This window comes from Alexandromys fortis, unplaced genomic scaffold, assembly GCF_014885135.2.
Source record: "Alexandromys fortis isolate MF-2015 unplaced genomic scaffold, M_Fortis_MF-2015_v1.1 scaffold_10, whole genome shotgun sequence".
Lineage (NCBI taxonomy): Eukaryota > Metazoa > Chordata > Mammalia > Rodentia > Cricetidae > Alexandromys > Alexandromys fortis.
In genome coordinates, this window is record NW_026067895.1 from 1,845,852 (window position 1) to 1,861,508 (window position 15,657).

The 15,657-nt window shown below is 43.6% G+C and overlaps 1 protein-coding gene across 3 annotated transcripts in view; it reads right to left on the reverse strand.

Moving 5' to 3' along the window:
- The window catches only part of Cep78 (centrosomal protein 78), a 32,070-nt gene extending 25,856 nt beyond the window's left edge, over window positions 1-6,214 (reverse strand). For all 3 annotated transcript variants that reach the window (XM_050159999.1, XM_050160010.1, XM_050159988.1), the window contains exons 1-4: window positions 5,823-6,214; window positions 3,182-3,354; window positions 3,018-3,090; window positions 1,807-1,910 (exon numbers count right to left, since the gene is read on the reverse strand). In XM_050159999.1, the coding sequence (XP_050015956.1) occupies window positions 1,807-1,910; window positions 3,018-3,090; window positions 3,182-3,354; window positions 5,823-6,075 (603 nt within the window). In that variant the 5' untranslated portion in view covers window positions 6,076-6,214. The remainder of the gene's footprint in view (window positions 1-1,806; window positions 1,911-3,017; window positions 3,091-3,181; window positions 3,355-5,822) is intronic.
- Between the last annotated feature and the right edge of the window lie 9,443 nt (window positions 6,215-15,657).

Here is a 15,657-nt window from a genome sequence, read left to right on the forward strand (position 1 = left end):
TTGAGACAAGGGTGTTTTCTGGCCCAGTGGTTTACTTTTGCCACAAAGAAAGCTAACTCCATGTGGAATTTCTTTGATGTCTGTTATCTTCTCTGAAGCAGATTGATGCTGCCAGGAGCAGGCATGTCTCATTGTCATAAAAAAAAGAGTCTATGTTACTAAAACATCTTAAATGCCATATTCTGTAGATCTCTGAAGTGTTTGAAGATGACCTGTCTATCTAAAATATCTCTGCTTGACCTTGAAAACATACCTACTGTAGCTACAAGTTCAATTGTAATAGGTGACTAATTACTAACCTGCATTTCCATATTATTCTAAACAGTTGGTAATAACTTTCAAAGACTAGAAATTTACATTACATTGTTAAATGAGCTATACAGGTACAATACCTTGAACAAGATTAGAAATGTATGTACAGTATGTTCTAATAAAAATCTCAATTTGTATCAATATACAAAATTTGTATGTAATATATAAAAGTCCAATCTAATGCAAAATATTTAAAACTAGTAGTTGCTTTTTTAAAGTATATTCAATAATCTACCTTTTTATCTTATCTATATCCTCCCCATTTTCTTTTCAGAGTTGATTCAATAATCTACCCTTTTATCCTATTGTATCTATAGCCCCCCCCCCTTTTGTCTAAAATAAACACCCTGTGTTGGGCGCCCTTTTAGATGGAAGTTTCTGTCCTGCCCAGTCCCACAGTCATTCAGTGCCAAATAAACACACAGAGGCTTTTATTAATTATAAACTGTTTGGCCTAGTGCTCAGGCTTATTACTAACTATCTCTTACTAATATGGGATTCCCCTCTGCATGTTGTGAATATGTTTTATTACTACTGATTAATAAAGACTCTGCTGCCTGGCGGTGGTGACGCACACCTTTAATCCCAGCACTCGGGAGGCAGAGGCAGGAGAATCTCTGTGAGTTCAAGACCAGCCTGGTCTACAAGAGCTAGTTCCAGGACAGGCTCCAAAACCACAAAGAAACCCTGTCTCGAAAAACCAAAAAAAGTAAAAATAAAAAAATAAAATAAAATAAAGACTCTGTTTTGGGTCTGTGGCTGAGCGGGAATTCCTAGCAGAAATGAAGGAGAAAAGAAGGCAGAGTCAGAGACGCCATATAGCTTCCAAAGGAGACAGACACCCCAGAACCTTACTGGTAAACCACGAGCCTTGTGGTAAAATACAAAATAATAGGAATGGGTTAATTTAAGATTAAGAAGATTAATTTTAGTTAATAAGAAGCCTAAAATAATAGGCCAAGCAGTGTTTTAATTAATAGTTTCTGTGTGATTATTTTGGCTCTAGGAGGCTGGGAACAAACGAGCAGCCTCTGCCAACATCTTACAATTGAAATTAACCCATACTTTTCATCTATGTTTAGCCATATGGCTTGGTACTTTTTCTCAATAAGGCATTCTCATCTTGCTTCCTCTGCTTCTGAATGACAATTGCATCTCTCCTTTCCTATTCTCAGAATTCTCCTAGTCTGGCTGTCCTGCCTAAACTTCCTGCCTGACTACTAGCCAATCAGTGTTTTATTAAACCAATATGAGTGACAGATCTTTACATGTATAAGAACATTATCACACAGCATTATACTTTAAAGTCTTATTTCTAAGATTAAATAAGTATCTTCAAGTGTCAGAATGTCAAGCTAAACAACACTTACATATCATGCAATGAAACTAAAACTACAATCTCTGTGTGGAAAAAAGAAAAATCACTGCAACCCCATACCAAGGTATTAATGTGCTTCAATCACATCAGCCATTCAAGGCTGAATGTACAGTCACCTTTAAGATCTTGGCCATATGATCGGCTCCTTGCCATGTCAGATTACATCCTGTGAAGTTGACAGTCTTGAGAGTGACAGAATTCTTTATGCCTTGACAAATAACTAAAGGAAAAAAAAAACAACACACAAGTAAGAACAAGTGCCTATCAACTTGCTCAATCTTGGTTTATTCACGGTCTTCAGTCTATGCTAGTTTAAACATGTGTTCCTAAAATCACTTTACAACTCTCCCAGAGACTAACAGACTGGCTGCAATTTATCAATAACAAAACACTGATCTATATTACAGCAAAGCCTTGATTCTACTAACTTGCCAAAACTGAAGACTATTGATATACAGACACTACAATCGTATTATAAAGCTGAGCACAGTAGTGCACGCCTTTAATTCCAGTACTTGGGAAGCAGAGGCAGGTGGATCTCTCTGAGTTTGAGGTCAGCCTGGTCTATACAGTGAGTTCCAGGCCAGCTACATATTGAGACCTTGTCTCAAAAATAAATAAATAAATAAACTGGGGCTGGAGAGATGGCTCAGGGGTTAAGAGCACTGGCTGTTCTTCTAGGATTCCTGAGTTCAATTCCCAACAGCCACATTGTGACTCACAACCATCTAAACTGAGACCTATGCCCTCTTGCGGCATGCAGGCACACATAGAGACAGAATATTGTAAACAAATAAATAAATGTTAAAAAACAAAAAACTACAACAAAAAACAATTGCATTACAGCTGTTTTACTTGGAGATGGTCATGACTTTCAATTCTCTTTACCCTACTATTGCCCTCCTCACAACAGTTTTTGATTTTTTGAGACAGGGTTTCTCTGTGTAGCCCAGGCTGTCCTGGAACTCGCCCTATAGACCTGGCTGGCAGAGAGCTGCCTACCTCTACCTCCCAAGTGCTAGGATTAAAGGTAGGCACTATCTTGCTCAGCTCCCACAAATATTTCTTAAAGGAAAATCATAAACCACGAGCAAACACAAACAACAGAATACTAAAGACGACAAAACTGCCTGTTTTATGGCATTTCACAACCTTAAATAAAGTTCAGACAGTCTTAGGCATGATAAGCTTTCCCGGCAGAAGTGAGAACAGATCAGCATCTGAGCAGGCATAGGAGGCAGCTCAGGATGAAGGAGCTCAAAAGGTAGACAGAGGTCATCACAGCACACAGCAAACATGACAGCTACAGTTAAATGGCCTGACTCACTTTCTAAACCTCCATCTCCAATTGGACAATTGGCAAGAGACAGGTGCACCAAGGATGTCGATTTACTCAATCCCTTAATAGAGGAAAAAAGTAAAATATGAATTGAGTATTTTCCCACCAAAATCAGCGATCAAATGTCTGCAGGTCACATGAACAAGGCTCACCTTTGTTAGACTAGCCAGATCTCTCTCTCTCAGAGTCAGCCCATTCAGCTCCAGATTTCTGAGCACACTAGATGTGCTTAAGCAGCCTTTCAGAGCCTTACACAACTGGAAGCTCACATCCTTGGATCTTATCGCAGGAACCCGATTTCTGCAAGCTCTGTGTGTATCAGAACCTAAGACAAATTCATTGTAAGATCAGCGACGTCAGCCACACAATTTTAGTATTAAACTCCTCAGGGCTAAGGTACAGAAATGAACCATGCCCTTAAAGAGGAAATTCAAAACCACATGAGATACAGAAACATAAACGGTGCATGGTATGGTTTCTCATGGAGGCAAAGAATTTGCACCTAAGGGATGTCTTTAAAAAAAACAAAACAAAACAAACAAACAAAAAACCCTCAATTTGTATATAGAATAAAGAGGGAGGGGGAGAGAACTGTGCAAAGGGACCCAAGCCTGACACCTGCTGGACAGTATAAATACTGCAGGTACGAGGGCTAGCCCCTTCAGGATAGAAAAATGAGGGAAATTTACAGCCTAAGGCAAGTTGGCTTTCACAACACTAGTGAGGACCAAGGCTGCCACTGGCTTAGAGAATGGTTAGAAAAACATGCCCCACTGTTGGGCCAATTACACAAAGGGAACCAGGGAGAGGCACCTGAACCCCACAGATTGCCTTTGTAAAGGACACACTGCACCAGTAGGTACTGGATCTGTGTGAGGTCGGCTGCACAGAGGGAAACCGAGTCCAGGAGCAGCAAAGCCAGTCAGGAGCTTCTTCAACAGCACAGGCGGACACAGCTGAGAGGTAAACAAGTGGCGTCTAAGAGGTTAAAATTTACAGCCTAGACCCACTGCACACAAGACTGGGAAAGCAGCAAAGGGTGTCTGAAGAGAAACGGTCCAGTCTCCTTATATTCAGCAGAGAATAATGGGCAGGATTAGGTATGCCTGCCTCAGTTCTACGATACCACTCATCTTTCCTTTAATTTGGGTTATTACGATGGTAATCAAAGGATTCCTCAGAAGTACAAAGCTGTCCTTGAAGAAGGATCACAAACGGTGTTATCTCAGACCTGGAAAAGGGCTAGGCTTCTCCACACCTCCCCTTTCAGTGGGTAACCTGCAGACACCTGACATGCGCAATGCACTTTAGTCCTAAGAATTCTCGACAGGCTTGTTTCACTGCTTTTCAGATGTGTGAGTATTAAGAGCTTAAAATATGAAATTCAAACTCTATGTTACCACTAACACCTTACATGATACTATTCTTTAAAAAAAAAAATGGGGCTTTTTTTTATCAAATGGATAAAAGCGCAAGCAAGGAAAATGTGTGAGGACCCAAATCTGCACCACCTGCAAGGGGAAAGCCAGTAATCCCTGGGAAGCGACAAGAGATGATCCCAGGGGCAAACTAGCTAGCCAGACAATGGAAGCAGCAAGTCCCCTGAGTTCAGAAAACAAAAACAAGCCTGTCTCAGTATATAAATTGGAAAGCAATAGAGAAAGATATCCAATGTCAATTTCTAGCCTCCATGCACATGAGAACATGTGTCTAGATACAAAAACATATACACGTAAGCACACACATGCCACATACATATACATACACAAAATTATTTGCAAATCTAAAAATAAAAGGGTATGTGAAAAGCTGCTGTGAGGCAGGCCCAACAGTGAAGGGCATTTGCTGTACAATCTGGAGGTCTGGAGTTTGAGATCCCAGTACCCACTGAAGCTAGGCCTCAGGGCAGGGCTTGTAACTCCAGTTTGGCAGGGGGTGGAGAGAAGTGGACGGTTAGGGTTTGCTGGTTTCCAGCCAAGCCAAGTCCAAGAGACACTCAAAATAATGGGTGGAAAGTGACCAGGACACCCAACACCTCTTCTGCTTTTTTTGTGTGCATATGTGGCGATACTAAGATTCACAAATACTTTAAGAAAAAAAATTAGTACAGACCCATATATAAAGGATGATAAAACTTTTTGGCTTCTGGGCAAGTGTTCATGAATGACCATAGAAGCACCAGAAAGACTAAATAACAGTCCCTTGGGCTGGATAGATGGCTCAGCCTTAGACTAACTGCTGTTCTTGCAAAGGATACAAGTTCGATTCCCAGCACCCATATGGAGGCTCACAATCATGTGTAATTCTACTTCCAGGATTCCAACGCCTTTCCGGACTCCGCAGGCACATGCACGAAGGCTGCACACTCAGATAAAATTTCCTAAAAATCGTAAAACACATCCCTGAAGGGTTTTTTGTTTGTTTTCTTATACACTTTTCTTTCCATTTTTTAACTCTCTTCTTTCTCCGTATTAGGCTTACAATGAAGAGATTGTAAATTTAAAACCCTAAAGCAAAGAAGACGGGGGGGGGGCAGGGGGGGGATGGTGGCAAAAGCATTAATGGTTAAGTCATTAAATTATCCTGCATATTCCCCTCGGGGAACATAGTTGGTAATCCTCGCTGCGAGAAGGGTCAATCTCGAGCCCTATTATTGTTTCTTTAGCTACTCTCCCAGCCAACTGCCTGAAAAGGAGGCGGCGGCAAAAACTCCTTTGTGGATGGGTGAGGCCGGCTTCGCAGGCTCCGTTGCACCGGACTCCCTCCGAACCCTCGCATCTCCCGGCTGCAGACCTGTTTCCCCGAGCCACGGCTGGAAGGAGCTCTTGATGGCGACCAGCGGCAAGTCGCGGTTCACCCTGAGCGTGCTGAGCAGCGGCGTCCAGTCCACCACGCGCAGCCGGTCGGCATTGAAGTCCAGCACGCCGTCCCGCAGGCAGGAGCGCACGGCGGGCAGCGGCACCGAGTCCTGCAGCGCGCACAGGTACTCGTAGTGCGAGAAGAAGTCAGCCGCGCTATCGCGCCGCAGCTTCACCGAGTCGATCATGACACCGCCGCGGCCCGGGAGACACCACCAGCTGCCCCGCGCCTCCTCCCGCCGAGCCCCGGGCGGTTGGCGCCCGCTCCGCCCGCTCTGCCCGCTCTGCGCGCCACAGCCGCCACTTCAGCCACCTGCGAGCTCCCGCGGGCGGCGCGCGCACACCGCGCTGTGCGTCGGCGCGCTCACTGTGCGTCAGAGCGCAAGTCACGCCCACCGGGGGTGTGCGTCACCGTCTGTGCGACCCTCCGGCAGAGATGCAGTGAAGGCGCAATAACTATGGGTACCACAAATGAGTTGCGGATGGCGTGATGCATCTGAGAACGGGGGTTTGGCCTCGAGGAGATTCTTAGAAGCACTCCACTGCTTATGCTTCGCCACCGGGAGAATTCACAAGAGGAATTTCCCAACTCCGCATGCAAACCAGAAGACTTCAGTCGTTTCCTCTCAACTTTGGGTTAGACAAAACTGGAGTTTAGCTTAGTATTTTCCATTGATACTGGTTTTCAATGTTAGTTCTGTAAATGTACTTGAAGGTGACTCCTGTATCACAGGGAGACCATTTAATGATTTTAGTAGAGTCGGTAGTGTTCAGCCTTGTAACTATTGAAAGAGAATTTAGAATTCACTCAGCAGTGGTTAAGTTCAGAGTTATATGCCTAGGCATTGCCATGTTATTTAATTGTGCATTAAAATAAATTACTTTGGGCAGAAACAAAGTGAACTCTGGGTAATAAATTCAACAGTTTGTTTCAGTCCTTTTAAGGATTTATTTATGGGTATGTGCCTGTATGCTTTCTGTGTGCAAGCGCTCTAAGAGGCCAGAAGAAGGCATCAGATTCTCCCAGAGCTGGTGTTCCAGGTGGTAGTGAACTGTCCAGTGTGGGTGCTGTGAAACAGACTCGGGGACTCTGGAAGAAAAGCAAGTGAACTTAAGGGCTGAGCTGTCTCTCCAGCCCCCATTTCCATTACTTTTAAAAAAGTTTTTTTTAAAAAAAAATGTTTATATTTTATGTCTGTATGCTTGTGTGAATGTATGCTAAGTGTGCGCAAGTGGTTGGGGAGTCGAGAAGACAGAGTCCGATTCCCTGGAGCTGGAGTTATAGGTACTTTGTAGATGTGCAACATAAATGCTGGGAATGGAACCCGGGTCCTCTGGAAGAGCAGTAAGTGCTCTTAAGTGCTAAACCATTTCTCTGGAACACTTTTAAACAAGATGATAAATTGTCGAGGTTTGAGTTTGATTTGCTGTTTATAGGCAAGAGGTGTTATGAATGACTGGCTAAATGTTCTGTGTTTGTAAACTCTTTTGTGTCCATGTTCATTTCTTTAAAACTCAATGTTGTCGGGTCTTTGTAGTGCCTTTTCAATTGTATTTAATAAATAAAGCTTGTTTGAAGATCTGAGGGTAAAACAGCCTCACTGGTGAGCCTTACAGACCAGGTAATAGTAATACACTTTTAATCCCAGTATCTACACGTACCTTTAATCCTGGTAGCCACACTAGCTGCCATAGAAACCGGGTTGTGCATGCCTCTGATCCTAGTGATGCATGCCTTTAATCCCAGCCCTAGAGAGGATTATAAAATGGGAGATGACAGCTCTCAGTCACAGTCTTATTCTGAGATTCCTGGAGGCAGGATCACCATTTCGGATTGAGGTTGAGGTAAGAGCCAGTGGCTGGTTGTTTTGCTTTTCTAACCTTCAGGTTGAACCCCAATTTCTCTCTCTGAGCCTTCATTAATCATGGCTTCAGGGTTTTTTTTTTTCTGTCGTTGGCAAATTGTGAAGTGTTCCATAACTTTATTTTCACTTTTGTTCCTATTGCACGAACGATGAAGATGATAGCTAACATGGGTAACTAGGACTGTTTATGTCTGTGACCTTATTTTCTGCATTTTTTTTTTTTACTTTTGATACAATGTCTTGCTGTGTAGCCTAGTCAGGACTTTGTCATCCTCTTTCAGCCTCCTGAGTTCCAGGAACATAGGAAGGTACCACTACACTCAGTTAATTAGTTTAAATACAGAGAGTTTCACTTTTCCCCTACAAGGAATAGACTGTTACATATCTGCTTTACAGATGTGGAAAATGAAGAATTGTGAGGTTAGCCTAAATCCTAAGAACTGGCCTGATGTATCCAGTCTCTAGAATAATGATAATCCTCCATCAAATTTTAGACACTATGTTCACAACATTCCTTTCCCACCAGCTGAGTTCTCCAGCCTTTTGCCAACACCACACACACCACATAGGCACCTACTCCCCTACAATTCCCTATCAATGGCCAACTGCTTTTCTGTGCAACATCTAAGTTAAAATAGATAGTGACTTCATTTATCCACCACTAGTTTGGAATGAAACATCACCACTTCTATGGGGGAGCCCATGTAACTTTTCTTCTCAGCACAACTAGTCTTTTCCGGCGCTGAGATAGCCAGATTTCTGAGCTTGCTGTGCCTCCCTGCAATGCATGTCCTAATATCGCTGCCATTTGGACACAAATTTTATCAAGTTTTCTCCTGTGTGGTGTTCTCTTTGCTAGGCTCATCCATGTTGATGTGTGGTACTCTACTCCAGTTCCCTTGCCGTGTCGGGTTTTGTGTATGAGCATAAAATAGTTCATCTGTTTTCGTAATGTCCATCACTCTCTTACGGCTCCCTCTCCCTTTTCTTCTTGAAGTTAATATTTTATACCACGTCAGTCCCTTCTCAGTCTCTCTTCTCCTCTTGCTTGAATGAAAGCATCCAACTGAAAAGCTAAAGAACACAGAAATGATCCCAAGTGCAATGAGTCTATGAAATGACTCTATGAGTCTATGGTCTATGAAAAGGGGATCACATCTGTTTCGCTCACTCTCAAATCCCCAGCAGTGAGTACAGTTTCTGACAATAGCTATTGAATTCATATGTCAGTTAATAACCCAGTTAATAACCGGGCAGCTCTGGTTAACAGCATCTCCCTTGCTCTTCCGGTCTCCTTGCATCACCATCACTTTAGCTGAACCATTTGTTATTTCACAAGCAAGGGCTGCTCCTGATGGCAGCTTGGCTTCCTATACCCAGGCGCTCCTTATCCTTGACCTCCCAGAGTTCTGTTTTTTCCAGAACCTGCCAGGACCCTTATTCCCGACAGAATGTAATCTAGTTGTACTTTTTGTTTGTTTGTTAAAATAGAAGTCTTTTATTGCATCATACATATATCCCAAATTAGCTTTATAATCTGGAAACTTGTATTTATAGCTGATAACTTAGATCCTTTTATGGGGGTGGGAGGATGGAAGACACGGCAGAGTCTTATATAGACAGGCCTTGCTGTCCTGGAAATTACCATGTAGACCAAGCCAGCCTTGAACTCATGGAGATCTGCTTGCTTCTGCCTCAAGAGTGCTGGAATTAAAGGCATCTGTCACCACACCCAATGATAATTTAGGTCTTATTCTACGGTCTGCTATACTCTTCCTTTTTTTCAAAAACAGGTACCATGGTGGTTTGAAAGAAAAAGGTCCCTAAAGGACACTATTGGGAGGTGTGGCTTTGCCGGAGTAGGTATGGCCTTGTTAGAGGATGTGTGTCACTGAGGAGGCGGGCTTTGAGGCCTTTTGTTTAAGCTTTACCCAGTGTCTCAGTCAACTTCCTGTTGCCTGCAAGATGTAGGACTCTCAGCCACTCCAGTACCATGTCTGCCTGCACGCTGCCATGCTCCCCGTCATGATGATAATGGACTGAACCTCTGAAACTGTAAGTGAGCCACCCCAATTAAATGTGTTCCTTAAAAGAGTGGCTGTGCTCATGGTGTCTCTTCACAGCAATAGAAATCCTAACTAAGATACTATCCAAGAATTACCTGATGTTCTTATTTTATTCTTTAAAAAAAAAAAAAACTGTTGTGGCTTGCCAAGTCCAAGCAGTTGGATTTGAGATAGATTCAATATCATTTCCTTCAAGGATTAACACATTATTCTGGTTTAAGATACTAACAAGCCACACCTGTCATCAGATCCCTAAAAATGTACTTTTCACCCAGGTCATGGATTTCAGCAAGAGACCATTCTCTTAAATAGTCAGGCTGCTGGGGCAGTGAGCATACACAGGCTGCATCTCATAACGGAGCCCAGTGTGACACCCTTGAGTATGCCCTGTACCTGACGGCAAATGGTATCAAGTGACCAGTTCCTTTCCACTTCTCTACCATGTGCCAAGCCAGAAACTCTTTTTCTTTCTGAGGGGACTGAGCTCTACATTGATGTAAGTGAAGCCCCCAGAGGAGCCTGAGGCAGCTGGTCATGTTGAATCCGAAGCCAAGAAGTTCTGGGGCCTTTTACAACAACTGCATTCTTGTAAAGTGACGTCCGCATTTCTAGAAAGTTGACAGTCTTATTGCCAAAAGATATTTTCTTACAGTAGATGTTTTCTTACTGCTGGGGTGCAGGGGGGATGCTGTGGGGGGAAGCATGCTAGTGCTCTTAAGGTTGCCATCTAAGACCTTTCCAGGACTGTCTTTGATGTGTTGTTGTTGTTGTTACTGCTGCTGTTGTAATAGGAGCTGCGGGTTGCATTCTGCCACCCAGCTCCTGCCACCGGCTAGCTTTACCCGAAATAACAACACACAAATTGTATTCTTTTAAACACTGCTTGGCCCATTATATCTAGCCTCTTCTCGGCTAACTCTCGCACCTGGACTAGCCCATTTCTAATAATGTGTGTAGCACCCCAAGGTGCGCTTACCAGGAAGATTCTAGCCTATGTCCATCCTGGGCTGGAGCTGAATCGCGTCTACCGGGGAGAGGGGAGCATGGCCTCTGAGCTCACTTCCTCTTCCTCCCAGCATTCTGTTCTGTTTACTCCTCCCACCTATGTTTTAACCTATCAGGGCCAAGCAGTTTCTTTATTGCTTAACCAATGAAATCAACAGATTGATACATGACACTCCCACATCATGCTGCTGCTGGTTTAATCCCATAACCTTAATGTCCATACTTTTGTTCTCTCTCAAGTCTGTCTATCACGATACACATCATTCTCATCACCATTCAGATTGCCTTTTTCTCTGGGGAAAAAAAAACTTTTCCATGAATCCAACAAAATAAGTCTCAACACTGAACTTGCAAACAGTTAAATTAGGATCTGTAAGAAACTTCTGTAAGGTATCTGTCTTGTCTATCTCTGGATCTGAACTCTCCAAGGCTGGTACCTCTGTTCTGTGCAGTCCTCAGCACTGCATCATGTACTATCGTCATGGTAGATCAGATCTGGTAACAAGTGGATGATGGGGTTTCCATGAGAATGTGTACAATGTACAATCGGCATGGTCGATCAGTATCTGGTAATTAGTAGATAAGGGCGTCTCCATGAGAATATGTTCTCTGTCTCTTTTTTTTATCATTTTCCAGTTTCTGTAGTTAGGCCTATGTGTAAATGGTGTAGTGCTTCATAGCAATACAATATCTAAGCTCATAAGGGGTGCAGATAGCTGCTAAGAGCATCTTTCTACCCCCGCTCGATCAGTTTTTCTGTCTCGAGTGGAGAGAGCATGATGCAGTGTCTATTAAATGTCTTTGTTCCTTTGACTTTTTGAAGCATTGGGTGCGTAGGTGCTGAGCACTTGGGGGAAATGTCCAAACTGATTGCAGTTTCCCCTGGGGATCGCTGCCACTCACAATCACTGCCACTGTTGTTCCATCTCCCAGAGGCATAAAACACATCTTCAACACAGACAGGGAGAAAATGAACGGAGATAACTTTTAATCAGACCGAAAGCTTTGGAAGATATTTTAGGGCACACAAAATATGCAGAGAAACTTTTACCCAAGTGAAACGTGTTGGGGAATGCCAAGAGTTTCAGAAATCTCAAATTTTCTAAGTTGCTTCGAAACAGGCATGGTGACAGCCACCTGTGTAACAGTGATTTGGAAGATGTTGCAACAATGATACAGACCACCTAAAAATTTCAGTGACATACACAACAAACTGTATTTCTTCCCTGGGTCTACAGGTTAGCTGTAGTGGATACTGGGCCTCTGGCGGGCTGGCTCTTGTTCCGTGCTTTGGGTCATTTGTATGTCTGTTTTACATATCTCTCTCTGGGGCTTGTGAGGCAAGCTTTGGCTGCCATAGTTATATGTTGGCTGGTCCATGTTCGTGAAGCACAGAGGTGAGTTCTTGTGTTGTAGTTACTGAAGCATAAGAAGTGGACAGATTCCTCCAAGGCTGTAAAAGCCGCTGCTGGCTTTATATCTGTTCATATGCCAATGGCCCAGCTATACCACAGACTGTGTTAGTTACTTTTTTCGCTGCTGTAACAAAAATACCTGATCAAACAGCTTAAGGAGGTAAGGGTTTATTTGGACTCACAGTTCAATGGCAGGGAAGTCACCGTGGTAAGAATTTGAAACAGCTGATCCCATTTGGAACCACAGTCTGGGGCAGAGTTATATCCTTTTTATTCTGTCCAGGGCCCCAACCCATGGAATGCTGCAGCCTACAGTTAAGATGGCTCTTCCTACCCCAATTAACCTACTCCAGATAACCCCTTCCTGGCATGCCCAGAAGCTAATGTAATGTAGATGACACCTTAGGCACACGCAGAGGCTCGTCTCCTAGAGGATTCTAGCACCCGCCAAGTTGCCAATGAATAATAAGCCTTGCGCAGATCTAAGCTGTATCTACAGTATGTGCAGATATTTAACATTGGGTGAACTCAGAGAAGTGCATCTTGAGTGTTACCATGGTTTCAAAGCTATTTGGAAATGTGATAAACCCCATAAAGATCTTTTCACCTTTTTGAGAATGCAAGCTGAATCCACAGGAAGAGATGAATAAAAACAGGAATAAGTAGATAGGCTGACCAAACAAAGTCCGTAGCCATCATCTCTCCTTTCTTCTCTCTGTTTCCTGAAAAGAAAAATTTCGTGAAAAATAAATAACAATGTATCCTTATATCAAGTATTACCTCTGGAAACATACTCAAAGCTCACTAAAGCATTAAACGTTACACTAGAAAGCATCCACCCAGCATTAACAAGTGCAGTAGCTGGACTTGGACATATTTTTATAGGCATGGTGCAACCCACAGCAAGTTTCCATAATCCTGCTTTTCTTGGTCATCTAGTTGGGGCAGGCATGAGTTCTTTTATTCTAATCTTTAATGATTAACTCATATCACACATCATACTGTAAGTGTGTGTGTGTGTGTGTGTGTGTGTGTGTGTGTGTTTGTCTGGGGGGGGCTGCAGAATGGACGCAAAGGGTTAGCAAGACTGTAGTAGGGTTTCAAGAGGTTCCAGAAGTAGACAGGTAAAGATGTAAACAAAGTCCAAATGGATAGAGGAAGGAACCCAAACTAGCTACCTGTAAGAAGCTGCTCCTCTCAGAACTCTGCATCACAGCTTTAGGGCAAAGCTGAAGAGTTGAGTCCAGCTGCAGAGGCAAAGGGCAGGGACAGGGCCAGAAAAATGAATGGAAGGACAGACGGGGTGAGGTCCTCAGGGGTGGACACAGGGATAGAACACAGCAACAATGAGGCCAAGTTGGGCTGAAGTCTCAAGGGAGTTGGTCCTTTATACAGACACTGATGTCATGAGACAGGTCATGGAGGGCATTGCCATCACAGTGTTAGGTGTCCAGGTGAGGAGGTCACACCGTTTCCTCAACTTAGGTATCTGGTAAGTTCTCGGGTCTGGTTTTCCTGACATGTATGTCACCTTATTTTTAATTTTTCATTAACTAGACAAACGGGAGTCACATGGGAAGAGGGAACCTCTCTGAGAAAATGACTCCATCACATTAGCCTGCAGACAAACCAATGGGGCATTGTCTTGATTAATGACTGACAGGGGCAGGCAGCCCACTGTGAGTGTTGTCATGCCCAGGCAGGAGGCTCTGAGTTGTATAAAAACCAAACTAAGCAAAGCAATAATCAGTGTCCCCTTAGTCTCTTCTGCTTCAATTCTTGTCCTGCATGAGCTCCCACGCCTACTTCCCTCAATGACAGACTGTGATTGGGGCGTGTAAGCCGAATAAATGCTTCCCTCAATGTCTCTTTTATTGTGGCCTTTATCAAAGCAATAGAAAGCAAACCTGGACAGTTCTCATGTATCCCTATAGTCTTAATTCACCTAAGCGAATTTTTAGGGTAGCATGCTTTCTACTCCCAGGAGTACATAATTTGTATGTCAGAGAAGATGGTCCTTTATTTTCAAAGTGGTATCAAAAGCTGCTTGTAAAATGGAGTCTCTCAAGGCCAGGCACAGCCTGAAAAATCACTGCTTTACACAATATGGAGTGACTCAGAGCAGGAACCAGCCTGACTTCAGCAACCCCGTGTCCATTTTAGAGACAAATGCTTGGAGAGTTTGAAGACCTTAGCTTGGATCACACAGCCAGTGTGACCGCTAGCTACATTTCTGGATGACTGACTGGACTTCCAGAGGGTACAGAGACGGCTCACTAGCAAAGGAAGTCACTAAGAATTTTTAGTACTCGGCTACATCTTTACTCAAGTTGAGTTGAAGCAGATAACACACAGTCATCTAGCTAATCTGCTTCCTACATTGTCTAGAGAAAAGACAGGGAGAGCCAGAAAAAAACCACTGAAAGATCCTGGGCTCTGTTATGAAACAAATCTACCACAAAGGGTTTCAGATGTCTCCCATAAGGCGGTGGGGGCTGAGGCGTGTTCCAGTAATGAGATGCTGTTAATACAACCTCCCTAAAGCTTGGGGAATTAAAAACTGTAATTCCATTATTTTGCTCCTAAGTCTGTGCGTGAATAGAGATCAATGGTGTCAGCACTCATCTGTGGGACATGACTCTACCCCACACCAGCAGCAGAGACCCCAGCAAGGCAAAACTGGTGTTCATGGACTCAGCAAAGGAACACATTTCAGAGCTAACCAAATGTGAAACAAAGCAGTGACTAAGTATGTGTGTGTGTGTGTGTGTGTGTGTGTGAGAGAGAGAGAGAGAGAGAGAGAGAGAGAGAGAGAGANTGTGTGTGTGTGTGTGTGTGTGTGTGAGAGAGAGAGAGAGAGAGAGAGAGAGAGAGAGAGAGAGAGAGAGAGAGAGAGAGAGAACCAATAGGACCAGCATGATCTTCCCTATGAGAGAACTGTGTTTGTGTCTTTACAATGGCATATATATTCTTGTGGCTTTCTAGTTTAACATCTCTAAAGGTTGCTAAGAAACCGGTCTCCTTTCTAACATGGCCCGAAGTGTGTAATGCATGAGAGGGTTAAAGGCTCAGCAAACAGGGTTGGAGTAGATTTATGAGACACACTCTCTGGGTTTAGGGAAGAGGGGAATGCCAGAAACTCAAGTTTTGTTGACGTCAGGCTGTGTTCACTCTACGTTGTGTAAAGCAGTGGTTTTTCAGACCATGGCTCACTCTGAAAGATTCCATTTCACAAGCAGCTTTGACTGCATTTTGAGGACGGAGGATGACTGTGTGCCAGGGTAGACAGGCACACAACGCCATTTGTCAGGCACCTTCCAGGCAGTGCAGACTAATAGACCACTTCTTTATGGTCGTAGACAGAGTGCCACCCTGAACAGGGTAAACTGAGACTACAGGTAGGGCTGCATGGATGCATT